The 27,573-nt window shown below is 35.2% G+C and overlaps 3 protein-coding genes across 7 annotated transcripts in view; 2 read left to right on the forward strand and 1 right to left on the reverse strand.

Moving 5' to 3' along the window:
• The first annotated feature begins 2,171 nt into the window (after positions 1 to 2,171).
• Positions 2,172 to 27,573, forward strand: part of LOC136814976 (uncharacterized) — a 42,827-nt gene continuing 17,425 nt past the window's right edge. Inside the window, exons 1-8 of the mRNA XM_067071400.1 lie at positions 2,172 to 2,509; positions 7,011 to 7,176; positions 7,498 to 7,733; positions 14,153 to 14,293; positions 14,731 to 14,872; positions 15,177 to 15,335; positions 16,582 to 16,794; positions 17,092 to 17,311. Of these exons, the coding sequence (XP_066927501.1) occupies positions 2,276 to 2,509; positions 7,011 to 7,176; positions 7,498 to 7,733; positions 14,153 to 14,293; positions 14,731 to 14,872; positions 15,177 to 15,335; positions 16,582 to 16,794; positions 17,092 to 17,311 (1,511 nt within the window). The 5' untranslated portion in view covers positions 2,172 to 2,275. The remainder of the gene's footprint in view (positions 2,510 to 7,010; positions 7,177 to 7,497; positions 7,734 to 14,152; positions 14,294 to 14,730; positions 14,873 to 15,176; positions 15,336 to 16,581; positions 16,795 to 17,091; positions 17,312 to 27,573) is intronic.
• Positions 9,307 to 10,993, reverse strand: LOC136814958 (bile salt hydrolase/transferase-like). The gene is made up of 3 exons (XM_067071383.1): positions 10,834 to 10,993; positions 10,091 to 10,507; positions 9,307 to 9,479 (listed from the first exon to the last, which is right to left on the reverse strand). The coding sequence occupies exons 1-3, from the start codon at positions 10,982 to 10,984 to the stop codon at positions 9,307 to 9,309; spliced, it is 741 nt and encodes a 246-aa protein (XP_066927484.1). The 5' UTR covers positions 10,985 to 10,993.
• The window catches only part of LOC136814977 (leucine-rich repeat-containing protein 74A-like), a 105,450-nt gene continuing 98,573 nt past the window's right edge, over positions 20,697 to 27,573 (forward strand). For all 5 annotated transcript variants that reach the window (XM_067071401.1, XM_067071405.1, XM_067071402.1 and 2 more), the window contains exon 1: positions 20,697 to 20,749. The gene's annotated coding sequence lies outside the window, so the exon portion shown is untranslated. The remainder of the gene's footprint in view (positions 20,750 to 27,573) is intronic.

Consider the following 27,573-nt stretch of genomic DNA (forward strand, 5'->3'; position numbering starts at 1 on the left):
CTTGGACCCAAATTCTTTCAAACTGGGACCCTCTAAAGCTGTTTAAAGTGTAACTTATGGCTTGTTCCAGAATGCTTCAATTTTGGGGGAAATATTCTCAACTTCAGTTGAGCTATAATCTGAGAATGTCTGTATGTATGTATGTATGTATGTATGTATGTATGTCTGTATGTATGTATGTATGTCCGTCCGAAAACTTTAGGGCAGGCTGGACACTTCAAAAAAGGTCGGATTTGGCTGAAATTTGGCACACTTGTTCCTTGGGTGAATCTCTGGGGGTGTTTTTTTCATTTTTTGAAAATTTTGATTTTTGGGGCCTGGGGACGAGTTTTTCGCCAAAACGAGGCTAAAACTTTGGGGCAGCCTGGACACTTCAAAAAAGGTCGGATTTGGCTGAAATTTGGCACACTTGTTCCTTGGGTGAATATCTGGGGGTGTTTTTTTCATTTTTTGAAAATTTTGATTTTTGGGGCCTGGGGACGAGTTTTTCACCAAAACGAGGCTGGCAGCCTGGACACTTCAAAAAAGGTCGGATTTGGCTGAAATTTGGCACACTTGTTCCTTGGGTGAATATCTGGGGGTGTTGTTTTCATTTTTTGAAAATTTTGATTTTTGGGGCCTGGGACCTTTTTATTAAGATAAAAACACCCCCAGGTATTCACCCAAGGAACAAGTGTACCAAATTTCAGCCAAAACGGACAAAGTATATTTGCTACCTAATACTAAATATTTGAAATGTTACAATTGGGCCTTCTAATAAAGGGAAAATCTGAAGTTGAGCCCAGTGCGGTGCGCACGTTCGACTATTATAAGAACCTTAGGCATAATCTTCCTTATTGCTGACCCAAAAAAATATCAGCGTTTTTATTGGTGGAGAGCATTGACATATTTGCAATATTTCATATTTCTCTAGTATGGAAATTATGACCGCGTTGACTTTTGGGGGACTGGGAAAGCGGTAGGAGAAAAATCAAAACAAAACAGCCGAAAAGAACTGACTTTCGGAGAAACTGACTTGGGAGTCAAAGGGGAGAATGCAACAAAAATATTTTCAGATTAACTTTTACTTTGGAGTTCTTCCATAAAAGACACTAAAATCAAATCGGATGAACTAAGAAATTATAAAACTACTTGAGACCACCCAAATATTTTCAGCTTTTGGTATAAAATTCGTCCGTGTGATAACCAAACAGTTTTTTATCAATGCATACAAAAAAAACTTGAGATTCTTGAATGTTTGCCAATAAGATTTCTCATAACAATAGCAAGGGAAGTGAAATGTCTTGTATTAAACCAAATGACGAGTGATTTTTATAAAAGTTCTCTCCTAATTCGTTCTCGACGAGGTACGTCATTGAATTTTTCAACTCAACAATCATTACATCTTCCTTCTAAAATTCGAAACATTTAAAGCTTGATGATAATCAAGAAAGTATCCAAATTGTTTTGCTCTTGAAAAAATGTTGTTCTTTAACCATTATTACAAGCATACATTTCCATCATGGGACTCCTTTCCTCTTATGCTATTCTTTTCCATGCATCGAAACAAAAACATAGAAAAGAACTGAATGTTATCGATCTATCATTCTGATTAATCCAATGAAAAAGGACTTTCTTCTCTATCGAAACAATACTGTACACCATCTGTATTTTGAATTATCAATCTAGAAACTTTCAAATACATCTCTGAAAAATCTGCAACTCTTCAAAACAAAACTTCTGGATCGAAAATGATCGAAAAATGCTTAACTGTTTTGTTTTTGTTTGAATATTTTCGGCGGGAACAAATCGAATGATTTTTGTTCGAATCTAACGTTCGAATTAGATTTTCGAATAAAAACATTTGAAACTACACAGAAGAAAGAAGCAAGGCGGAAGTAAGATTTAGAACAAAAACAAAAAGAAATTTATATATATCAGGACAATTTTTTTGAGTTGACAATAAATCAGTTATCTCATGACTTCTCGTGCAATACTCGATATTTTACTCGTTCCAAGATCTTACCGATATTTTTCCTCGCCTAAAGGCTTGGAAAAATATTACGGAAAAATCTCAGAACTCGTAAAATATTTCTCGTATTGCACTCGAAGTCATGCGATAACTAGTACATATCCCAAGAGAAGTGTTCCTTAAAATCACATTAACTTTTGTGCCCCTTTTATTTTTTTACAGAAATTGTGAAAAGAAGGATTAAAACTTTAAGATAAAGAGGAAACGATTATGTAAAAATAATTTTGAAAACAAAAAATTAGTTTCCAAAACAATAGAATAGGGATGGATGAGGAAGAAGAGATCAATTTCCAGGATGTGGAGCATGTTTTTCATACTTTCCTCAGACAACATTGTGAGAATGAAGTGATGGAAATCTTGAATGCGGAAAATGAATTGGAACATTATTCACTTCACGTTAATGCATTAGAACTCTTTGATATGAACATGCTGATTTCTACACAACTGCTGAAAGTACCTTTACAATTGTTACCGGTGTTTGAAAGAGCTGCATTCAAGGTAGGCTGTTTTTCTAAGGGTAGATTTTTGGAAAAGATATGGGTTGGTCAGTCCATATTTTCGAAATTTCGGGTTGGCAAAAGTGTTTTTCTCCTGAGACTTTACGCAAATTATGAATGATCTTCTCTTTATGTTTGTTTATTTCCATCTGTTTTCCAAATTGGATCTAAATTTTTCTTCTTTAGTATTTAAGCATGAAATGGAAATTGAACCTGTATTTTTTAAGGAAAATGGCTCAATCATTCTTGTATTTTGTAAGGAAAATTATCGAAAGTTTTTCAAAGCAAATATAATGCCTATATTACATTTTCTAAGGAAAACTCTTGTATTTTTGCAAAGGAGAATCCCCAATCTTACATTTTATTTGGAAGAAAAATTTTTAATTCAAGGAAAAATAGCATACTATCTTTTTTTTTCTAAGGAAAGTTACTCACTCCTTTGAAATTCTCTTCTAGCATGGATAATACTTTTTCCAAAAGAAATAAACCAGCTGAGGCTGGAAGGTCAGCCAATAGAGCTTAGCTAGATAGCTTTAATAAGTGGGTTAACAGATGTAAGAGATTTACTGAAACAGAGTAGACTAAAAATGTTGAATAATGTACAAAATGTGAAACATTTGATAACTTGATTTAAAATTATTTAAAACAAGCCTGAGAGCTCCTCCAACCCACCCCCCCCCCCCGCCACGAGAAGTTCAAAGTATACTTCTCTTTATAGCATTGTAGCACTGTTTCTATGACATCAAACAATTAAGCTATAGTTCATTACTGTAAAATAAAAGAGAAACATAGTGTAATTAAACTTTTTGTTAATTTCATTACCGTCAGTTATGATACATTTTTTCTGTTGGATGTAGACAATATCCATATCTGACCAAAGTGTTATGCTAGAAATAAATAAGAAAATTGCCAAAACGTCAGAACCAAAATAAAGATATCTACTTTGCACTTGAAGCAAAATCACAAAATCTTGAAAAACACAATTTGCATCCAGTCTGCGTAAATAAATTTTGTAGTTTAGTACCGTCAAGTTACACAACATGCACACAAACCATCTTGAAGACTTTGCTGGTCACAAATGATAATGGAAAGCAAAACTTAAAATTCATAACTTTGCGGGGAAGCTCATTTTTCCCCCGTTTTGCTTTAAACTCGCTTTTAATTGGTCTATGAATTTGGGCGATCGCTTTACTGCCTTGGCGGAATAAACACACGAGCATAATAAATAAATTCAACAGGGCAGCGGAGTAGCAATTAATTTCAACTGGGAGTCCTCTCTTCTGTGCCAAGCACTGGCAGTGTTTTTTAAACTTTAAAACAATGTTAAATGAAGACCAGATGGATCTGTTGTTGTGTAACTTGGCGATATAATTCATTAAATTCTAGAAACCATTTTTCATAACTTTCTGCAGTCCGCTTTCTGCAAGTCTGATAAGAGATATGTATAAACTGTTACAGTATCGCCATTCATTCCATTCCATTATTCGGTCAAAACGTGCGCCAAGGTTAGGAAAGGTTAGAAAAACACAATCTGCGTTCGGAACTGCATGAAAAATATTTTGATCAATTTCAATAAGAACTGTATATATTAATATTAACCTTTAGACACCGCTGTTTTTAAAAACAGCGCGCGCTGCTGCCGCTGTTTTTTTCATGAAAATGGAGGTTTCGCGGAAAATGTCATAAAATCTGAACCGCTAAAGCTTAAGTAAAAAGTAAACCCATTTTGAAAAGCTAAGGATCTATTTTTTCAGATAATACCAAAAAGACGCCTCTTCACCCTTTTAAACCTGACTACACAGCCTCAAATCAAAACAGTAAAAATTCCATGTTTACGATTTTTTCACTTTTTTTCTTTTTTTTGACAAATTGAATGAAAAAAGTGGGTACAAGGTAAAGATTGGTCCCAGAAAAATTATTTTGTTTTAGTTTATGTTATAAGCCACCATTGTGTGAAATTTCAGGGCTGAATAAGCTCATTTCATCTCAGAATCTAAGTTTCGGTGAAGCACACTTTTCCACCAAAATCGACACTCTGGCCACAACAGGTAAATTAAGTGGTCCCGTTGCTCTAAAATTGGCCCTGCACTTACCCTAAGCCTGTAAAATTACTACAATAATCATAACAGACTCTCTATCATGTAAATTCAAGCAATAAAACACCAGAATAGTGGAAAAACTGAGGCAAAACAGCCCTGAGTTGTTGGAGCTAGAGATAGGCATGTATGTCAGGAAATACCCCCTAAAACCCCTTCAAACCACATAGAAACTGCCAATAAAGGTTCTCTATCTCATATAATGATATTTATATGCTGAAACCAAGAAAAAACCAGACATAAACATGACTTTTCAGTCCAAAAATCCATCAAACACCCTCTGTCCACCACTAAAACGATGTTTTGTTGACATTTGAAAAATACACCGACATTGAGTTCCGATATCTCGAGATGTATAAAAGCAGGACCCGTAAAATTTTGAATGAATGAACCTTCACCCCTATCCTGTCTGCTAAATTTTACAGAATAGAAAAATTCAAACTGGTCTTTATTTTATTAAACTTTGAAAGGACCCCAGTATCAAAACGTACGTGGTACGTCTCTCGGCCTGTATATATGACGTACGTGGTACGTCTCTCGGCTGCTAAAGGTTAATATAATTGATCAAATTCCAAAGACCATTTGTCATAATTTTGCAAGTCCAATAATAGGAGATGGGATGTCATCATTTGGTTCCCGTCATCTGACCGACCCTGATTTACGGTCATCAGGTAGAGTTGGAGAGTCGGAAAGCTTTTCCGCTGCTTTGCTGGATTTCCACTGTCGACCTCTGCACGCTCTGTGTTTACAAGTTTTCAAATCGAAGTAGCGAGCCACATGCTAATGGAGAGTAAACCGAAAACCAGTTTATCCACGGTTTCTCAATTTCTTAATTCGTATCAGTCCACACGACGGATTCCCTTTCAACAAGATGTAGCTGCTTCTTAAAAGAAAAATATTTTCAACCGAATGACCGAACGACCCCCACTTTTTAAAGTAGAAATGACGGGAACCAAACAATTTTTTGCGATTCGCCTTAGTCCAAAAAAGCACAATTCCATCTAGACTAGTAAACTAGTCGTTGAAAACAGACCCATATACAAAAAATCAGGCTCCAAATAAAAAGAATCGAAGGGGTGAAGTTGCGTCTCTTTTTTGAATTTCAACGACTAGAAGCTACTTCCCTCAAAAAACGTTGTTTAATTTTACAACCTTTTTTAAGTTTTTGAGAATCCATCCAACTTTTTTGACTAAATGATATTTCATAGTAACATTGAACATGGGAACATATAAATAAATGAGCATTTAGAAAAACGCAATAAACAGAAAGAAAAATAAATGCAATTCCGCACGGGTCAGACATACAGAAATCTGTATGTCTCTCCTTACGATTTTAGGTGAAGAAAAAAAGGCGTTGGAAGTAGCTTCTAGTCGGTTATTTTCCTTTTCTCTCACGCGCGCTGAATATTTAATTAGTGTTTACATTATTTTATTGACAGTTTTATTATAAGGTTATAAGTAATAACCGACTAGTTTACTAGTCTAAATTCCATCCAGTCTTTCTTCTCCAGTCAGTCAAATTTAGACAGTAGCTGTACTTTTGTAAACTTTATCAAATTCCAACAACATTATAACACCATCAATCCCACCTAGAGGCAAACAAGAAAAATATGTTTTTATTGCAAAAACTAATAAAAAGCAGCAATAAAAAGTATCAGAAAATTCAACATAAACAAAAACTTGAGCAAACGGCTTTAAACCTTCAAAAGATGTAGAAAAAGAATCCCCTTGATGAAAATCATTTGTTTGATTTGCCGAGTTAAAAAAATAAATGACAGAAATTGAAGCTTGCAACAGATTTACACTGGAAATACTTTGGTACAGCACTGACTTATCACATCTGAATTATCGCTTGAGCCGCCATCTTGAAACACCACATTATGATCTGTAAAAACAACGCACGCTAAAAGTACCCAAAAAGTTAACCCGATCGGAAGAAAGTTTAGAAATCAAAGTGAGATCGGGAAATCGGATTTTTTTTTGTCGTCTTATCATGATGATGATGATGGAAGAACCGAATTTTACGGATTTGAATGCTCAGCTTAGGCTGACCAAATAGCTCTCAAAGTATTGTATTGTTTAAGAGATCACTCATAAATTGTATTTTTGAGGGGAGATGATTAATTTCTTGTATTTTCCATGAGGAAAACCATATCACCAATTTATGTTTTTTCAAAGAGAAGTGCCTCTCCTTTCTGTTTTGAATAAAAATGTTCTCAACTTCAGTTGAGCTAGAATCTGAAAATGTCTGTGTGTCTGTCTGTGTGTATTTCCCAAAACTTTGGGGCAGCCTGGAGACTTCAAAAATTGTCGGATTTGCTTTTTAAAATCTTAACCATAATGAAAACGTTGCCCTTTTCTTGAGAAGAATAATAAAAATTTGATTAGAGGTCATTATTATTACAGGTACAACGTGAATGTTTGAGAGATCTGGTTCCAAATGAGTCACAATATTCAATGAGTGTGAAAACCAATTGTCACGTTCGCCTTTCAAACCTTCCCATTTGTCCAGAATTGACAAGAAACAGGCTCCCTCAAAGCGAAGATGTCGGAACCTTTCTGGCCTTCTCAGGTAAGAAAAATATATTGACCAAGTATGTTGTTACATTTTAATCACTTGCGATCCAGGGGGCCAAATGCGAGAAGTCTACCGGTTCTTATTAAGGGTAAGTCTTCCAGGCTTTTCAAAGTGTAGTGTAAAGGGTCGATATGAGAAAACTGCACCTTAAGGGTGTAAAAAGTGAGATAAAGAACATCTGACCATCAATGCCCTGGAAGGCCGAGAATCATGATAAAAATCTACCATAAAGGTAGTTAGAATGTTTGAAAATTTTTCTTTTTACTTGTTCATCAAATTTCTAAAACTCAAAAAAACTTTTCTCTTTATCAATAGGAACAGTCATACGTTGTTCCATCGCAAAACTCTTGGAATACGAGCGTCAATTCATGTGTAATAAATGTCGCCACGTGTTCACAGTTGAAGTAGAGTTTGAGCAGAATTACAATCTACCAACGCCTACCTCATGTCCTTCTTCTGACGGTTGTAATTCCTACAAATTCACCGAAATGAAGGACGGCAAAGGTCCCTCCAAATGCAAAGATTACCAAGAACTGAAAGTACAAGAACAGGTACAATCTTTCTTCCCTTAAGTCAATTTTTTGAATCTTTTTTGCAGTTTAAGTTCAGAATTTATTCAGAGCTAGCCAACCTCTAAAAGCTCAATGTCTGTTTTCCAATTTTGACTCGAAATGGTAGAAGTAAAGGAAAAAGAAAGATTGCATTCAAAAATAGAACCCCAAAAAGTGAGGTTTTCAATCACAACCACTTTTTAGCCCACAGCGTTGACATTCTTGTGGCTGCTGTGTAGTACAAAATTCCATAAAATAAGGAAATTGATGAACTTTCCAAAAATGTGGCCCTCTTTGAAGTTGAGTGATTCAGTCTTGAAATATAAGATTGCAAAGTGAGGGCAGGTTTTGTGGCTGTATGTCATGTGGCTCACTCAACAGGTTGGCTTATATATGTGCTGTCCTGCTTTAAAACTTCAATATTTTTTAACCGTTTTTCTTGAAATTGGTAATTTAAGGTCTGATAAAGATACTTATGAGTTTAATTTGTGGCTGCAGGGTTTTCAATAGGCTTGAAATGTGGCTTCAATCATACTTCAATCACTAATTTACCAATTTACACATTCCAGGTTGGGTTTTGTTTTCGAAACATGAATATTTGCAAAGCCTAAAGCAAAACAAACACAATCTGACACAATACAGTGTTATTTTAAGAAAGAGTGTACATTTTGTGGCTGCAAATACCAATTTTTGTAACTATAACCTTCTGAGGTGTTACATTAGGTATTAGTTGCCATTTTTAGAGTTGGCTTATGTGCTGTCCTGCTTTAAGACTTGAATATTTTTAACCGTTTTTCTTGAAATTGGTAATTTAAGGTCTTAAGATACTTATGGGTTTAATGGGCTTGAAATGTGGCTTCAATCAAAGCATATATGAAAAAAATCGTCAACTTTGAGCCGCAATTCTAGCCCAATGACCCAATAATTTTGGTTCCATTTTTGATATTTTGTGGATAAACCCTTTTGCTACGAGTTTCATCTAATAAATTGGTGGCTGCTGTTTTATCAACATAGTGTTTTTCTTGATTTGTGCCGCAATTTTGGCCCATTTTACAAAAAAAAATTTTTCAACATACTTCAACCTACTTTAGAACCAATATTGTGAAGTTTCGTTTGAAAAGAGTAATTTTTAAAAAGGATATTCAAATTTCTTTTTTTTTGCTGTTTTTGAAAACCTAACACAATTTTTGAATGCCATCGAAACTCTTTCAAAATATTATACATTAACATGTTATCTTTTGAAATGTAATTTATCAACAAAAGTTATCTTTCAATCCATCAAACAAAACTAAAAGTTCTAAAATGATTACATAGAACTCAGAGTTTCATGTTTCAACATTTATCAAATGTACAACAAGAAATGACTGTAAAATTGAAAATTGACGTCAAGGTAAGGTGAAATGTAATGTAAAAGTATTTTCAAGGTACATGACTGCTAATTTCATACATCAAATGATAAAAAGTTTAAACAGTTAAAATGTTAATAGGTCTAGCTTTGACAATACTAGATAAAGTGCCTGTATAAAAATGTGAAATTTAAAAAGTAGATAAATAATGAAAGGTGACAAATTTTTCAAAGTTCATCTCTTGTTTCATCTGGTGCTTCTCCTGTGATGCTGCTATCATAAGATGTCATCTCTTTGGTAACATCCACTACATCAAATTTGCCAGTCAATGTGACATATTCATCTTCAGTGTTGGATGTTTCATCCAAATCGATTTTGCGGATACCAATGTAATTGACACCTCGAAATACATGATGTTGTTCTTAAGATCTTTGACCACCGACCAGTTGGTGAAGTCATCCACGGCGTGTTTTGGGATGTCTATGGAGTTGATGATATGCCAGGCTTTCAAAACAGCATCTGTCGTGTTTCAAGCTTTTCCTAAAAGAAGAAGAAAAGTTACCTTCAAGGTCGTTTGGTATAAATAGGTGTTTACTAGTAGGGTCATTCCGAGAAATTCTCAACCGCCATTAGAAATTGAACTGCTATAATTTGTGCTATCAAAATGGTGCACGGGTTTTTGTGCTCCTAGGTCCCTACTATCAGTATCCAGTCAAAAATGTAGATCTAGCTTGCAAAAAGCATCAAAAAGCAGTTAACAGACTGAATTAGCCTAGCTCGAAATCTTCACTGGGAGGCAGAGTCGACTCGTTAGTAGCGTTGATGGAACTCCCTTTATCGTCAAGGTAGGTTACAATTAAGACTCTATTGCATATCTTTGGTAATTATATTTTACATTTAACATACATCGACATGTTTTTTATCGACATGATGTTTTGCTCGCTGTTTTTGAGGCGGTATGTTTAAGCTTTCCATAGATGGATCAAGAGGGAATGATGTCGTTAGCTTTACCTGAGGATCTGAGCATTGCTGCGGTTCTGATGAATCTGCTTGGTGATGTGAAATCACCTGGTAATCCAAGGAATTCGCTACCGTGTCCGAATGATTTGATGGTATATTCACTGCCAGCTCGTTTCCATGTTTTGGATTCAAAAGAATCGCTTTGGACATTAATGTAACTGTTTAAGTTGGTTGTGTACCAGTCATACGTTGGGGTGTTGGTGAACACGCCTACTTGGTTCTCATGCACTCGGCGACCGTCTTTTGTGTATTCCAACACAATAGCATCACCCGAGTTGTCAACTATACTCCAATGGAATGGAACTAAGTAGTTTTCTGTTAATTCAATGCGAGTAACTTGTCTACAGATAGCCGGGAATGTTCCATTGTTTAAGGCTTGACGCACTTCATTGGTGCTACCGTAATTGTCTATAAAAAAAGAACGAAAAACAACATTTACTTAGAAATCAAACAGTATGCGCATTTTAAAAGACCAATGTGAAGAATTGTCTTTTTTGAAAAAATGATTAAAGTTTTGTCGTCTCAGCGAAGTATATAAAGAGGCTTTTTCTGTCTCAAAATTCTTCATAATTCACTAAAATTTCAAGAATATGCTAATTTGCTGTGTAAAATTCCTTTTTCCGTCCCAGACGAAAGGCCTTGCGTTGACCACTGTTTAAGATTACACTTTTGTAAATTAGAAGTGTCTCTTCTCATTACTTATTACTCATAGAAAAATAATACGTTTTACTCACTCAAGATATAGTTGACCATTTGAAGATGCGAAATTCCATTGGTGCATTCATGTACACTAAGTGCCGTAGGGTATTGTGCATATCCATCAAATTTTAACGCACCGATAGATAACCCGGCAGAATTTTGTCCATCCAACCAAACTTTATCCATATCTTTAATAAAGCGTTTCTTCTATTCAACAAGATAAGCAGATTTTGTATTTTCCAATCCATGAAAGCGGGATATGACTTTCACAGCCAGGAGAAACTTGTGTGATAGCAGCTTCAACATCTTTATAAAAAATAGAAATATTTTGTTTTGAAAGATCAGGTCGAATGAGATCTTCATTGGGTCTTTTTTGATGACACTTTAAGATTGAAGTTTTTTAAGTTTGTACAGAATACAGTTTAGCACATCCGAATTTCAGATCTATTATGCAAAATTCAATCCTTCATTTTAAGAATTGTTATACTTCGCCTTACCTTTGGTCTTTAAGCAAGAAGTTATTTGCAGTGAGAATCAAGTCAGAATGGTTGTCTATCTATACCAAAAAAGTAGGTGCTAGAAAGAAAGAAAGAAAAACATTCAAACCCCTCCAAACTTTCAAACCTTGTGGCCAAAGAATTTGTAGTTGCGAATTTTGAAGAAAGCAACAAAGACTTATCATAAAGACAAATTGACAGATTACCGCCAATGAAAACAAGTGCAACAGCTTTTTTAAATAAAATTTACTAGTTAAAATTTTAAACTGTCACTTTTCCGGATGTAAAATTTCGTTTACCGCTCGTTAGATAATCTAGAAGAGTCTTCTTCCGTTTAAGGAAGGGTGATCTAGCCGGGGTTTTGAAACGATTCTGTACGAATAGACTAGAGAATTTGATTTTTCTTATTCGCCCGTTCACGAAATCTGGGTAGCAGGAGAACCTAGCCCTACCAAATAAATCCGATTGAAATTATAAAATGATGTAACATTGACACGGAAGCTGTTACGGTAATTTCTGTTGGCAAAATGTTATACTCTTGTTGATCTTGAAAAGCCCAGCAAGGTTCATCCTGTGATACACTCAACACTCTCTAATTCGAACCACTATAATTCGAATCTTTCTGCAATTCGAGCTAGAACTTTGGTCCCTTCAGTGGACAAATGGTATGAAATATTCCCTGTAATTCGAATTTTTCTCTTATTCAAGGAAGTTTCTCTGTCCCTTGAAAATAAAATTAAAGAGAGTCAACTGTAAAAAAGAAGGTGTGAGAGATTGGAAAGGCTGGCTGTGGTGTCAATGTTGACGAGGAAGATTCGGGATTAGACGGAAAGCCTTGTTCGACAGACCATTGAGCGTTCTTTGACGTACTTACCAAGTTGACCTCTAAGCATAACCTAAAAATCACCTTTCGTCATGAAATGTTCTTTAAAACAATTTAAACAGTAATTTTGACACACCTTTTAGGTTGATTGAAGTGAAGAAAGTCAGGGTTTAGCCCTCTGTTTCATAAAAATCTGCCATTCGACATGAAATGTTCTTTAAAACAATTTAAACAGTAATTTTGACACACCTTTTTAGGTTGATTGAAGTGAAGAAAGTCAGGTTTTAACCCTCTGTTTCATAAAAATCTGCCTTTCGTCATGAAATGTTCTTTGAAACAATTTAAACAGTAAGTTTGGCACAACTTTTAGGTTGATTGAAGTGAAGAAGTCAGGTTTTAACCCTCTGTTTCATAAAAATCTACCTTTCGTCATGAAATGTTCTTTAAAACAATTTAAACAGTAAGTTTGACACACCTTTTAGTTTGATTGAAGTGAAGAAGTCAGGTTTTAACCCTCTTTTTCATAAAAATCTGCCTTTCGTCATGAAATGTTCTTTAAAACAATTTAAACAGTAAGTTTGACACACCTTTTAGGTTGATTGAAGTGTAGTGAAGAAAGTCGGGTTTTAACCCTCTATTTCATAAAAATCACCTTTCGTCATGAAATGTTCTTTAAAACAATTTAAACAGTAAGTTTGACACACCTTTTAGTTTGATTGAAGTGAAGAAGTTAGGTTTTAACCCTCTATTTCATAAAAATCTGCCTTTCGTCATGAAATGTTCTTTAAAACAATTTAAACAGTAAGTTTGACACACCTTTTAGTTTGATTGAAGTGAAGAAGTCAGGTTTTAACCCTTTATTTCATAAAAATCTGCCTTTCGTCATGAAATGTTCTTTAAAGCAATTTAAACAGTAAGTTTGACACACCTTTTAGTTTGATTGAAGTGAAGAAGTCAGGTTTTAACCCTCTGTTTCATAAAAATCTACCTTTCGTCATGAAATGTTCTTTAAAACAATTTAAACAGTAAGTTTGGCACACCTTTTAGGTTGATTGAAGTGTAGTGAAGAAAGTCAGGTTTTAACCCTCTGTTTCATAAAAATCTGCCTTTCGTCATGAAATGTTCTTTGAAACAATTTAAACAGTAAGTTTGACACACCTTTTAGGTTGATTGAAGTGAAGAAGTCAGGTTTTAACCCTCTGTTTCATAAAAATCACCTTTCGTCATGAAATGTTCTTTAAAACAATTTAAACAGTAAGTTTGACACACCTTTTAGGTTGATTGAAGTGAAGAAGTCAGGTTTTAACCCTCTGTTTCATAAAAATCTGCCTTTCGACATGAAATGTTCTTTAAAACAATTTAAACAGTAATTTTGACACACCTTTTTAGGTTGATTGAAGTGAAAAAAGTCAGGTTTTTAACCCTCTATTTCATAAAAATCTGCCTTTCGTCATGAAATGTTCTTTAAAGCAATTTAAACAGTAAGTTTGACACACCTTTTAGGTTGATTGAAGTGAAGAAGTCAGGTTTTAACCCTCTGTTTCATAAAAATCTGCCTTTCGACATGAAATGTTCTTTAAAACAATTTAAACAGTAAGTTTGACACACCTTTTAGGTTGAGTGAAGTGAAGAAAGTCAGGTTCTAACCCTCTGTTTCATAAAAATCACCTTTCGTCATGAAATGTTCTTTGAAACAATTTAAACAGTAATTTTGGCACAACTTTTAGGTTGAAGTGAAGTGAAGAAAGTCAGGTTTTTAGCCCTCTGTTTCATAAAAATTAATGAAAAATCTTGGATAAAAACAAAGAGAAGGTAATAAATCGCAACAGTTTTTCTCGCAAATTATTTGAAAAGATGAATTCGTGAAAGGTTATTCTCACGAAATTCAAAAGTTTCACGAATATTCCCGTTCGCGAAAGTTTCTTCCATTAAAGTAAAGAAAGTCTACTAAAAACCAATATCAATAATTTACTGGAATTTTCCATTGTGATGTGATTTACCATTCCAACAGTTTTTCTGTTTATCTTTCCCTAGGTTCAAAGACTGGATGTGGGTACAATTCCACGCTCAATAGTGGTCATCATGGAAGATGATTTAGTGGACAAGTGCAAGCCGGGTGATGACGTCACTGTGTCTGGTGTTGTGCTACGACGGTGGCAAAACGTTTACCAAGATGTGAGTTTTTTGAAGAGAAATGACCTCCTTAAATACTAAATTTCCATTCCTTTGAGCTTGAGTTATTTTTCAGCTTTTCAGTTATAAGACTTTTTAAAAGACAGTTGCCGTTCTTTAATTCGACGTTCTACTTTTCTACGTTTTACTGTTCCATACGCTCTACGCTCGATGATATTGAATGTCGCCATCAACAAAAAACTCTCGTAAACGACGCTCTACTATTTAATACGCTCCCTTATTCGATGAAAATTCAATTCTCCTTGAAAATCGAACGAGAGAGCGTCAACTGCTGTATAGGTTTAAATCAGAGACACTTTTGTTTTGTTCGAATTACTAAGCTACCAAATAAAACAAGGCTACTAGGCTACCACTAAGTTAAAATCATCTTTTAAATCATGGTATTTTCTCAGATTGATTCACTATTTCATCCTCTTTAGACTCGTTGTCAAATAGAGATAGTGATTAAGGCTAGTGACGTCATCATCAGCAACGACCAACGATCTTCCGTCACCATGACTGACCAACATCGACGCGAATTTGAATTTTTCTGGGAAGAGAATCGACATTCTCCACTCAAAGGTTAGAATTGATGAAACAAGAGAAAATAATTCAAAATCCTTTATATGCTGTTTATAGAAGACTAAATGATGCTGGCTGGTAATTTTGATTTCAAGGAAAACTAACAATGAAAATTTATATAATTTCAAAATAATGGACAATCCCAGAAATAAATTTCCCATTTCCCTGGATTTTTTACCCAATTTTAAAATTGATTTTCATTCATACAAGCTTTTTCCGGGTTTTTGAATGACACCAACCCCCTGAGGAGAAGATGGGAGACGGCGTGAATTATTTTCTCAATTTAAATATTTTTGCTTTCCAGGTCGCAACGAGATCTTATCAGGTTTTTGCCCTCAAGTTTACGGCTTGTACGTAGTAAAGCTTGCAGTGACGATTGCATTAATTGGAGGTGTTCAAAGAGTGAAAGAATCTGGCACTCGAATCCGTGGAGAATCTCATTTGCTGCTGGTTGGTGACCCTGGTAAGATTACAATCCGACTCATGATTCTTTTTTTTCAGAAACAGCTCTCTTTTTATGTCTGAAATATTTGCCCATCCCTAATATTATACAATAGCACGCTTATTTGGTCAAGGGCTATCGTCTGTCATGGTTAGACTATCTTAAAAGCTTTTATTCTACGAGAAAGTGAAAAATCGGCTGGTTGCTCATTATTCTTTCGGAAAAACTTTTATCTAAAATGGTGGTGAAAAACTTGAGATGTGAAGAGAAAGAGAGTCACGGAAGAGTTTTATTCTCTAAACAATCAAATTGCAAAATGATATCTCTCTCACGAAACTCGATCACCATAGCGAACCACAATGAGTTTAAATTCGTAGAGAGATAGATGAGAGAAAAAGCTCAAACGATCTTATATATCCCAATTTTTGTGATTAGTGTTTATGTGGTAATTTTTGTACGGGGCCTTTTGGTCCCAAAAAGTTGATAAAAGATGTAGAAGGAATTAGAATTTAAATGTTTAGTTCATGATATATCCATATGATAGAACTTTGAATGCTTGTAGGAGGGTTATTTGGAGAGCGTTTACCCCTTGGCTAAACTAATCTGTAGTAACACTCACACGAGAAGTGGTTGATCATATTCAAAAGAATTTCTTCCTTGTTGTCAGTTCAGAATCATCTAGCTCTATTTATTATTCTTACAAGAAATCCTGGATGGCTAGTTACGTACGTACGTCGATTTTTGACGGCTCGGTTTTGAAAATGCTCCAAACATACTCATTAAAGCATCAATTTAAGGACTGATTAATTTGAGTGCAAGGATGTGCAAGACCTAGATATGGTTTGATGTCTCCATTATAAGTTATCAATATAGGTATATTTTCAGCTCAAACTACGTTCGTTCAACATAAACATGAACTGTTTCAAGGATTTAAGGCTTAAAACGAAACTTTTCTATTTTTAGTTCTTATAACACGTTTTTTATAAGAACATTCCAAAATTTTTTGAGCCTTCGGATTTTTCTTAACTTTTGGAAAACCCTGAAAATAATTTTAAAATGTATTTTCATCAATTTGTGTGTTTTACTAAGAAATTGTTTTTTTAGTCCTTCACTTATACTTTAATATTTTGGACACAGCCTTATGTTCTTGTTTAGTTTGTTCTTAAAAAAACTTATAAAGCATGTTCGATATTGTCATTTTAATCACACTGAGCTGAATTTTATCTCTGTGTTAATCTATCTGTCTTTAATTTTTCTCTATCCTTAGGTACTGGAAAATCTCAATTTTTGAAGTACGCTGCGAAAGTAATGCCGCGCTCGGTTTTAACAACCGGCATTGGGTCGACCAGTGCTGGTCTTACAGTGACGGCTGTTAAAGATTCAGGCGAGTGGCAACTGGAAGCAGGTGCATTAGTGCTGGCTGACGGTGGAATATGTTGTATCGATGAATTTAATAGTATTCGTGAACATGATAGAACAAGTAAGACATTCTACTCTCCTGCCCAGTCCCTATTGTTTGGCATCACCTTCTCGTCATTCGAGAATTTTGAAACTATACACACTCACTTTCATGCTATATTTTCCTTCCATTTTACTGGAATGAGGTTAGCTTACTCAGCTTTCAAGTTTCCTTACGTGATGTTCAAACTGTTTTTACGTTCCCTACAACTAGAATGCCTTGTTAGATAAGAGAACAACTGATTATCTCTCTAAAGCTATCAAAGCTAATTCTTAAGGCTCAGCTCGCATCGCATTATTTCAAATCTACTATGTGTAGGTATCCATGAGGCAATGGAACAACAGACAATCAGTGTCGCAAAGGCTGGTCTGGTCTGTAAACTAAACACGCGGACTACCATCTTAGCTGCTACCAATCCCAAAGGAAAATATGATCGACATGAATCAGTCAGTGTGAATGTAGCCTTAGCAAGTCCACTGTTGAGTCGTTTTGATGTTGTGTTGGTGTTGATTGACAAACAGAACGAAGATTGGGACAGGTAAAAACCATTTTTTATTCTTTCCAAACAAATGTCTGAAATTTGGCAAAATTGACCCTTTTAAATTAAAGAGATATGAAGATACTCAACATTAGCGAATTTCAAATTAGAAAAAAATGGTATTAAAAAAGAGAAAACACAGACTTTGTTTACCCCGGTTAGCCGATTTTAAAGTTTTGATTCGATTTATGTTGGTTACAATGAATACATAAACGTTTGTCACATTAAACTTCTCGCACGTCATTTCTGAAGTTTACTAGTATCTGTAGTCCACAATTTTACTTTTTTGTGTGATAAATTTCCCGTCTCCCATTTACACAGCACTCGGACAGTTCTAATTGCTCACTATCATTCATTTCATTTTAAAAAAATGACCCAACCACCCAATCAAAGGTTCGAGAAATGTCGATGAAAAGTTCGAGTGTAGCATAAGCCTGATACATACCTTATACTCAGTGACTAAATGGAATGAGTATTTTTTTCTGTAAATTGGGTTGGCAAAAGTTAAAAAAAATCTGGTAAGTCTTGCTTAATAACGACGTGTTGTTGAAAGTTACGCATGCAGAATGAAAGCTTCCTATCTTTGACTCGATTATTGCAGAGGAGACCGTTGCAATTTCCTGTGGTTTTGTTTGAATGAGTGAGGAATCTGTTGATTCATGAATTATTGAAATATCTTTTTAAAGTACTGAGCACACTAAGAAATTTTTAGTTTTAATTCATTTCAGTATATTACATTTGTTTTATTCCCTTGATGTCCCTGTGATGGACAATTCTTTTTACAGATACACTTTTTTTTTTTAACATCGTTTTTACAAAATCAAAATTTTGAACACTTAAAACGCCTTTAAGCTTAAAGGCGTCCTGAAATCAGTCCCTCTCATGTAAACTAAGCCTTATTGAAATACGATAACAATCTAGACAATCTTATTCACCCGACTTTTTTAACATAACAACGCTTATGTTTAAGTTGGTAAAGCGAGTAAAGTCCGACGAGGATCTTAATGCGTAGGCCTGAGTAAACCACAATTGATTTTATAGCTTATAGTAATGAGTCGTTAGATTTTTCTCATTTAAGTTACAGAAAAAAATACTCATTCCATTTAGTCACTGAGTATAAGGTATGTATCAGGCTTATGCTACACTCGAACTTTTCATCGGCTTTTCTCGAAACTTTGGTTGGGGGACGGGAAATAATCACACAAAAAGAAATCATAGATTAACATACACTGTAAATAAACTTGTGGCTGGAAATGAGTCCAGATAAAGAAATTACTTGAGTTTTAGCTCGCGATTCTTAGAGTTGTATTAACAGAGATCGTATCATAAGTTCAGTTCAAGAAATCAATCGGCTTAAAGAGAGGTTTCTTGGCTAGTGGTTAACTTTTTCCTCAGCTAAAATCTTCCCATGTAAATCCTCTTTCGCACGATGAGTTTGATTTTTGTAAAGAATGACTTCTCTTTGCCACGAAGCTTGATATTGACTTAAGGGCTCTGACCATAGTGAATTTTTCATAATTGTCGTGTTTAAAATGTGTTTTCTGACTGATGTAATCAACAAAACTATGGCATGATATACATTTTCTGTTAGACAAACTATTCCTGAATCCTGAAATTCAAAAATTGCATTGAAAAAATTTGATGAAGAAGAAAATGAAGACTTTTGCGAGGAAGAGTATTTCAACTTTGAAGAGCTTAGTTTCGGCGAAGAAAAAACATTTTGAAAATTTTTTCGCAGTAGATGGTGTATCTTTTACCAAACAATAAAAATTTTTGCGGAAAATTTTTGTAAATGCTTCTTTGTCTTAAAATCTTCAAAATAGTGGTTTTTCATCAATTTTTCATCTGGATTTTGCTTAAAAAAACAGTCATAACTTTTGACACATCTTTTTAGAAAAATTTTCCGCAAAATTTAAAATAGTTGAATTCTTTGCGGACAGTGTAAAGAAATTTTGAAACAAAAAAGTTAATTACCCATTAAAACTAAGCACTTTTTGTAAAAGAGGGTGATGCAACATATTATTAACATCTTTTTAAAGTTCATAACGTCATTTTTGCAATTATATTCTTAATTACTCTTAAGGGATTCGATTAAAAAGCAAGTTATAAAGGCAATTCTTTGTTAACAGTGTTAAGGAACCTGAAACATAACTTTCATGTACAGATACCAAAATAAATTTTTGGACTATGGTCAGAGCCCTTAAGAAGAAATTATAAAAAATGCAAGTTCTGGATCCTAAGCCAAGTGTTAGCCTATTACACATGCTTCGTGCATCTGTTACATGCTATTTTCTATTCAACTTGTGAAGACAAGAAAAATGCACCAATATGTGCAGATTTCCCTTCAAGAAAGACGTTGAAAAAAATGATTTTTGTCATCATTCAATTGACTTGAGAACTCTTTCCCATTGTGCATGTGCCTTTATTGCTGCAGTTCCGTAGACAAATATCGTGTACAAAAACACGAATTCTATGAGGGTACTTGGAAGAATACGCCTAAAAGCAACGAAGAAATTCAAATAGCCCAAGTTTAAGGGTTTTACAAAACAAACCAAAAGTTCTAACAAGACCGATGAAAGCACAAAGATGAATATGAGGCATGTCGTGAAGATGGTTTAAGCGAGGAACTTTCATTTACACATCACTCGGACAGTTCTAATTTTTCACTATCTTTCATTTTATCTTAAAAGAAATGTCCCGTCCCCCAACCAAAGTTTCGAGAGAAAAGTCGATGAAAAGTTCGAGTGTAGCATAAGCCTGATACATACCTTATACTCAGTGACTAAATGGAATGAGTATTTTTTTCTGTAAATTTGGATGGGAAAAGTTTGAAAATAGATAAGTCTTGCTTAATAACGACGTGTTGTTGAAAGTTAGGCATGCGGAATGAAAGCTTCCTATCTTTGACTCGATTATTTCAGAGGAGACCGTTGCAAATTCCTGTGGTTTTGTTTGAATAAGCGAGAGAAGTTGACGATTCATGAATTATTGAAATATCTTTCTAAAGTACTGAGCACACTAAGAAACTTTTAGTTTTAATTCATTTCAGTATATTACATATGCTTTATTCCCTTAGTGTCCCTGTGATGGACAATTCTTTTTACAGAAAAACTATTTTTTTAAACATCGTTTTTACAAAATCAAAATTTTGAACACTTAAAACGCCTTTAAGCTTAAAGGCGTCCTGAAATCAGTCCCTCTCATGTAAACTGAGCCTTATTGAAATACGATAACAATCTGGACAATCTTACTTACCTTTTTTAACATAACAACGCTAATATTTAAGTTGGTAAAGCGAGTAAAGTCCGACGAGGATCTTAATGCGCAGGCCTGAGTAAACCACAATTGATTTTATAGCTTATAATAATAATTCGTTTGATTTTTTCTCTTTTAAATTACAGAAAAAAATACTCATTCCATTTAGTCACTGAGTATAAGGTATGTATCAGGCTTATGTTACACTCGAACTTTTCATCGGCTTTTCACGAACTTTTGGTTGGGGGACGGGAAATAATCACACACAAAAAAGTCATAGATTAGCATACACTATAAATAAACTTGTGGCTGGAAATGAGTCCGGATAAAAAAATTACCTGAGTTTTAGCTCGCGATTCTCAGAATTGTATTAACAGAAATCGTATCATAAGTTCAGTTCAAGAAATCAATCGGCTTAAAGAGAAGTTTCTTGGCTAGTGGTTAGCTTTTTCCTCAGCTAAAATCTTCCCATTGTAAATCCTTTTTCCACGATGAGTTAGATTTTTTGTAAAGAATGACTTCTCTTTGCCACGAAGCTTGATATTGACTTAAGAAGAAATTAGAAAAAATGCAAGTTCAGGATCCTAAGCCAAGTGTTAGCCTATTACACATGCTTCGTGCATCTGTTACATGCTATCTTCTATTCAACTTGTAAGACAAATGCACCAATATGTGCAGATTTTCCTTCAAGAAAGACGTTGAAAAACATGATTTTTGTTATCATTCAATTGACTTGGGAACTCTTTCCCATTGTCGTGCCTTTATTACTGCAGTTCCGTAGACAAATATCGTGTACAAAAACAAGAATTCTATGAGGGTACTTAGAAGAACACGTCTAAAAGCAACGAAGAAATTCAAATAGCCTAAGTTTAAGGGTTTTACAAAACAAACAAATAGTCTTAACAAGGGCAATGAAAGCACAAAGATGAATATGGAGCATGTCATAAAGATGGTTTCAGCAAGGAACTTTCATTTACACAGCACTCGGACAATTCTAATTGCTTACTATCGTTCATTTTATTTTTAAAAACTATCCCAACCACCCAACCAAAAGTTTCGAGAGAAAAGTCGATGAAAAGTTCGAGTGTAGCGTAAGCCTGATACATACCTTATACTCAGTAACTAAATGGAATGAGTATTTTTTCTGTAAATTTGGATGGGAAAAGTTTGAATTAGATAACTCCTGTTTAATAACGACGTGTTGTTGAAAGTTACGCATGCGGAATAAAAGCTTCCTATCTTTGACTCGATTATTGCAGAGCAGACCGTCGCAAATTCCTGTGGTTTTGTTTGAATAAGCGAGAGAAGTTGGCGATTCATGAATTATTGAAATATCTTTCTAAAGTACTGAGCACACTAAGCTAGAAAAAATTGTGATTTTTCAATATTATATTGTTCACCTTAGATTGACATTGTTGAATTTAAAAAAAGTTATAATTGAATTTTTCAACTAACATACTTTATAGTAACTTGTAACAAACCACATGGAAACTTTTATATAAACGTTATATATCCATTTTCTTCGTGTAAACCGTACCTTAATGAAATATGAGACAATCTCGCTCATCCAACCATCTTCTCTACAACAAATCCTCGTTTTTGACTTGAGTAAGCAAGAAAAATGTATAGAGGTTTTTTACTACGAATGTCAGAATCAATTTTTAAACACAATTGATTTTATAGCTTATAGTAATAACTCGTTAGACTTTCCTCTTCGAGAGTGATTCGCGTGTACCCCAGATGGATATATGAATCACAAGTTCCCTAGTAGGTTGGTTATGTTATGTTTTGTCTGAAATCGCCTTCACGGCTTTAGCACGTAAAAAAATATGGCACATGCTGTACATGTTGTGCGAGTCTTATAACAAGAAAGTTATACAACCATACGCGAACGACTTGCAACATAATCTGTCTGCTATGCTGAAATCTCAAAGACTGTGTCAGATATATATTTCCCTCGCTCATACTCTACTTCTGAAAATACACGTTTTTTTAAGAATACACTTTATAAGAATGTCTATGATGAAAATGGCCAAAAATTAAGAATAATGCTAAAAATATCACCATCATGCAATTTTTCTACTTAAGCTAAGAATGCCATTTTAAGAGCATTTTCAATTATAAATTGTCAATCACCCCTTTCACAAAATGTCATTTTATACTTGAGACGTATGTACTAAATGTTAAATCTAGACTGAATTAGGATCCTAACCTAAGAATGCTGTAACAATATTTTAGGATGATTTTCCCAAAAAAGTTAAGAATATTCATCATGAAATGGACTTACACTATTCTTATAAAAAAAGCGTGTATCATCGCAATTCGTTGAAACATGTTGCATCGCGCAAAGTTATCTTCTCCCTCATTAGTGCTCAGCTCTTGAAAATAAAAAGCGGTGTTAAGTTAAGGTATCAGAAAAGAAACGGTTTAATGCAAAACGTCGGCGAAATGCTAAGTATTGTTAATTAATAAGAGTGGCGAAAGAAAGCGGACTAAATGAATCAAACGATGTCAGAAAAGGATCATGTAATAAGAGTCCGAGGAAGTCCTGGTGTCAAGCTTTATTTTAAGAAAGTATTTTGTAAACGATCGGTTTAAGAGGCCCATGCGCGCCTGAAACCGTATTTCTTTATAATAATAATAAAAAAAAAATCGAACAGTATCGCGAAGAAAATGACCACGCTTTCTTGAGAGGCGATCCGCTACAAAAAAAATTTTCTTTGCACAGCTTTATTATCGATACATAGTAAATATCCTTGTAAATTTGCAAAACATCACACATATTGTGAAAATCGTGGTTCATCGGTAGCGCTACTAAACTAACTACTAGGATTTTGAATGTCAACACCATGTCATAAATTGAATCTCACGATACAGCAAGGTCTCTTTAACTCGATCCTTTATAACTCAGATGGCCCCTTAGCGTGAACCTAGCTCCTTTATTTAACAATGTACAATGATGCCATATAACTCGAATGGCTCCTTAGCGTGGACCTAGCTCCTTTAGTTAACAATGTACAACAATGTCATATAAACTCGAATGGCTCCTTAGCGTGAACCTAGCTCCTTAACAATGTACAATGATGCCATATAAACTCGAATGGCTCCTTAGCGTGGACCTAGCTCCTTCAGTTAACAATGTACAACAATGTCATTTAAACTCGAATGGCTCCTTAGCGTGGACCTAGCTCCTTTAGTTAACAATGTACAACAATGCCATATAAACTCGAATGGCTCCTTAGCGTGGACCTAGCTCCTTAACAATGTACAATGATGCCATATAAATTCGAATGGCTCCTTAGCGTGAACCTAGCTCCTTCAGTTAACAATGTACAACAATGTCATTTAAACTCGAATGGCTCCTTAGCGTGAACCTAGCTCCTTTAGTTAACAATGTACAACAATGCCATATAACTCGAATGGCTCCTTAGCGTGAACCAAGCTCCTTTAGTTAACAATGTACAACAATGCCATATAACTCGAATGGCTCCTTAGCGTGAACCTAGCTCCTTTAGTTAACAATGTACAACAATGCCATATGAACTCGAATGGCTCCTTAGCGTGAACCAAGCTCCTTTAGTTAACAATTTACAACAATGTCATTTAAACTCGAATGGCTCCTTAGCGTGAACCTAGCTCCTTTAGTTAACAATGTACAACAATGCCATATAAACTCGAATGGCTCCTTAGCGTGAACCAAGCTCCTTTAGTTAACAATGTACAACAATGCCATATAAACTCGAATGGCCCCTTAGCGTGAACCTAGCTCCTTTAGTTAACAATGTACAACAATGTCATATAAACTCGAATGGCTCCTTAGCGTGAACCTAGCTCCTTTAGTTAACAATGTACAACAATGCCATATAACTCGAATGGCTCCTTAGCGTGAACCTAGCTCCTTTAGTTAACAATGTACAACAATGCCATATAAACTCGAATGGCTCCTTAGCGTGAACCAAGCTCCTTTAGTTAACAATTTACAACAATGTCATTTAAACTCGAATGGCTCCTTAGCGTGAACCTAGCTCCTTTAGTTAACAATGTACAACAATGCCATATAAACTCGAATGGCTCCTTAGCGTGAACCAAGCTCCTTTAGTTAACAATGTACAACAATGCCATATAAACTCGAATGGCCCCTTAGCGTGAACCTAGCTCCTTTAGTTAACAATGTACAACAATGTCATATAAACTCGAATGGCTCCTTAGCGTGAACCTAGCTCTTTTAGTTAACAATGTACAACAATGCCATATAAACTCGAATGGCTCCTTAGCGTGAACCAAGCTCCTTTAGTTAACAATTTACAACAATGCCATTTAAACTCGAATGGCTCCTTAGCTTGAACCTAGCTCCTTTAGTTAACAATGTACAACAATGCCATATAAACTCGAATGGCTCCTTAGCGTGAACCAAGCTCCTTTAGTTAACAATGTACAACAATGCCATATAAACTCGAATGGCCCCTTAGCGTGAACCTAGCTCCTTTAGTTAACAATGTACAACAATGTCATATAAACTCGAATGGCTCCTTAGCGTGAACCTAGCTCCTTTAGTTAACAATGTACAACAATGCCATATAAACTCGAATGGCTCCTTAGCGTGAACCAAGCTCCTTTAGTTAACAATGTACAACAATGTCATATAAACTCGAATGGCTCCTTAGTGTGAACCTAGCTCCTTTAGTTAACAATGTACAACAATGCCATATAACTCGAATGGCTCCTTAGCGTGAACCTAGCTCCTTTAGTTAACAATGTACAACAATGCCATATAAACGCGAATGGCTCCTTAGCGTGAACCTAGCTCCTTTAGTTAACAATGTACAATGATGCCATATAAACTCGAATGGCTGTTTAGCGTGAACCTAGCTCCTTTAGTTAACAATATACAACAATGTCATTTAAACTCGAATGGCTCCTTAGCGTGAACCTAGCTCCTTTAGTTAACAATGTACAACAATGCCATATAAACTCGAATGGCTCCTTAGCGTGAACCAAGCTCCTTTAGTTAACAATGTACAACAATGTCATATAAACTCGAATGGCTCCTTAGCGTGAACCTAGCTCCTTTAGTTAACAATGTACAACAATGCCATATAAACTCGAATGGCTCCTTAGCGTGAACCTAGCTCCTTTAGTTAACAATGTACAACAATGCCATATAAACTCGAATGGCTCCTTAGCGTGAACCTAGCTCCTTTAGTTAACAATATACAACAATGTCATATAAACTCGAATGGCTCCTTAGCGTGAACCTAGCTCCTTTAGTTAACAATGTACAACAATGCCATATAAACTCGAATGGCTCCTTAGCGTGAACCAAGCTCCTTTAGTTAACAATGTACAACAATGTCATTTAAACTCGAATGGCTCCTTAGCGTGAACCTAGCTCCTTTAGTTAACAATGTACAACAATGCCATATAAACTCGAATGGCTCCTTAGCGTGAACCAAGCTCCTTTAGTTAACAATGTACAACAATGCCATATAAACTCGAATGGCCCTTAGCGTGAACCTAGCTCCTTTAGTTAACAATGTACAACAATGTCATATAAACTCGAATGGCTCCTTAGCGTGAACCTAGCTCCTTTAGTTAACAATGTACGACAATGCCATATAAACTCGAATGGCTCCTTAGCGTGAACCAAGCTCCTTTAGTTAACAATGTACAACAATGTCATATAAACTCGAATGGCTCCTTAGCGTGAACCTAGCTCCTTTAGTTAACAATGTACAACAATGCCATATAACTCGAATGGCTCCTTAGCGTGAACCTAGCTCCTTTAGTTAACAATGTACAACAATGTCATATAAACGCGAATGGCTCCTTAGCGTGAACCTAGCTCCTTTAGTTAACAATGTACAATGATGCCATATAAACTCGAATGGCTGTTTAGCGTGAACCTAGCTCCTTTAGTTAACAATATACAACAATGTCATTTAAACTCGAATGGCTCCTTAGCGTGAACCTAGCTCCTTTAGTTAACAATGTACAACAATGCCATATAAACTCGAATGGCTCCTTAGCGTGAACCAAGCTCCTTTAGTTAACAATGTACAACAATGTCATATAAACTCGAATGGCTCCTTAGCGTGAACCTAGCTCCTTTAGTTAACAATGTACAACAATGCCATATAAACTCGAATGGCTCTTTAGCGTGAACCTAGCTCCTTTAGTTAACAATGTACAACAATGCCATATAAACTCGAATGGCTCCTTAGCGTGAACCTAGCTCCTTTAGTTAACAATATACAACAATGTCATATAAACTCGAATGGCCCCTTAGCGTGAACCTAGCTCCTTTAGTTAACAATGTACAATGATGCCATATAACTCGAATGGCTCCTTAGGGTGAACCAAGCTCCTTTAGTTAACAATGTACAACAATGCCATATAACTCGAATGGCTCCTTAGCGTGAACCTAGCTCCTTTAGTTAACAATATACAACAATGTCATATAAACTCGAATGGCCCATTAGCGTGAACCTAGCTCCTTTAGTTAACAATGTACAATGATGCCATATAACTCGAATGGCTCCTTAGCGTGAACCAAGCTCCTTTAGTTAACAATGTACAACAATGTCATATAAACTCGAATGGCCCCTTAGCGTGAACCTAGCTCCTTTAGTTAACAATGTACAACAATGCCAGATAAACTCGAATGGGTCCTTAGCGTGAACCTAGCTCCTTTAGTTAACAATGTACAACAATACCATATAAACTCGAATGGCTCCTTAGCGTGAACCTAGCTCCTTTAGTTAACAATGTACAACAATGCCATATAAACTCGAATGGCTCCTTAGCGTGAACCTAGCTCCTTTAGTTAACAATGTACAACAATGCCATATAAACTCGAATGGCTCCTTAGCGTGAACCAAGCTCCTTTAGTTAACAATTTACAACAATGTCATTTAAACTCGAATGGCTCCTTAGCGTGAACCTAGCTCCTTTAGTTAACAATGTACAACAATGCCATATAACTCGAATGGCTCCTTAGCGTGAACCTA

The sequence above is a fragment of the Clytia hemisphaerica genome, unplaced genomic scaffold (genome assembly GCF_902728285.1).
Source record: "Clytia hemisphaerica strain Z4C2 unplaced genomic scaffold, Clytia hemisphaerica genome assembly, whole genome shotgun sequence".
Lineage (NCBI taxonomy): Eukaryota > Metazoa > Cnidaria > Hydrozoa > Leptothecata > Clytiidae > Clytia > Clytia hemisphaerica.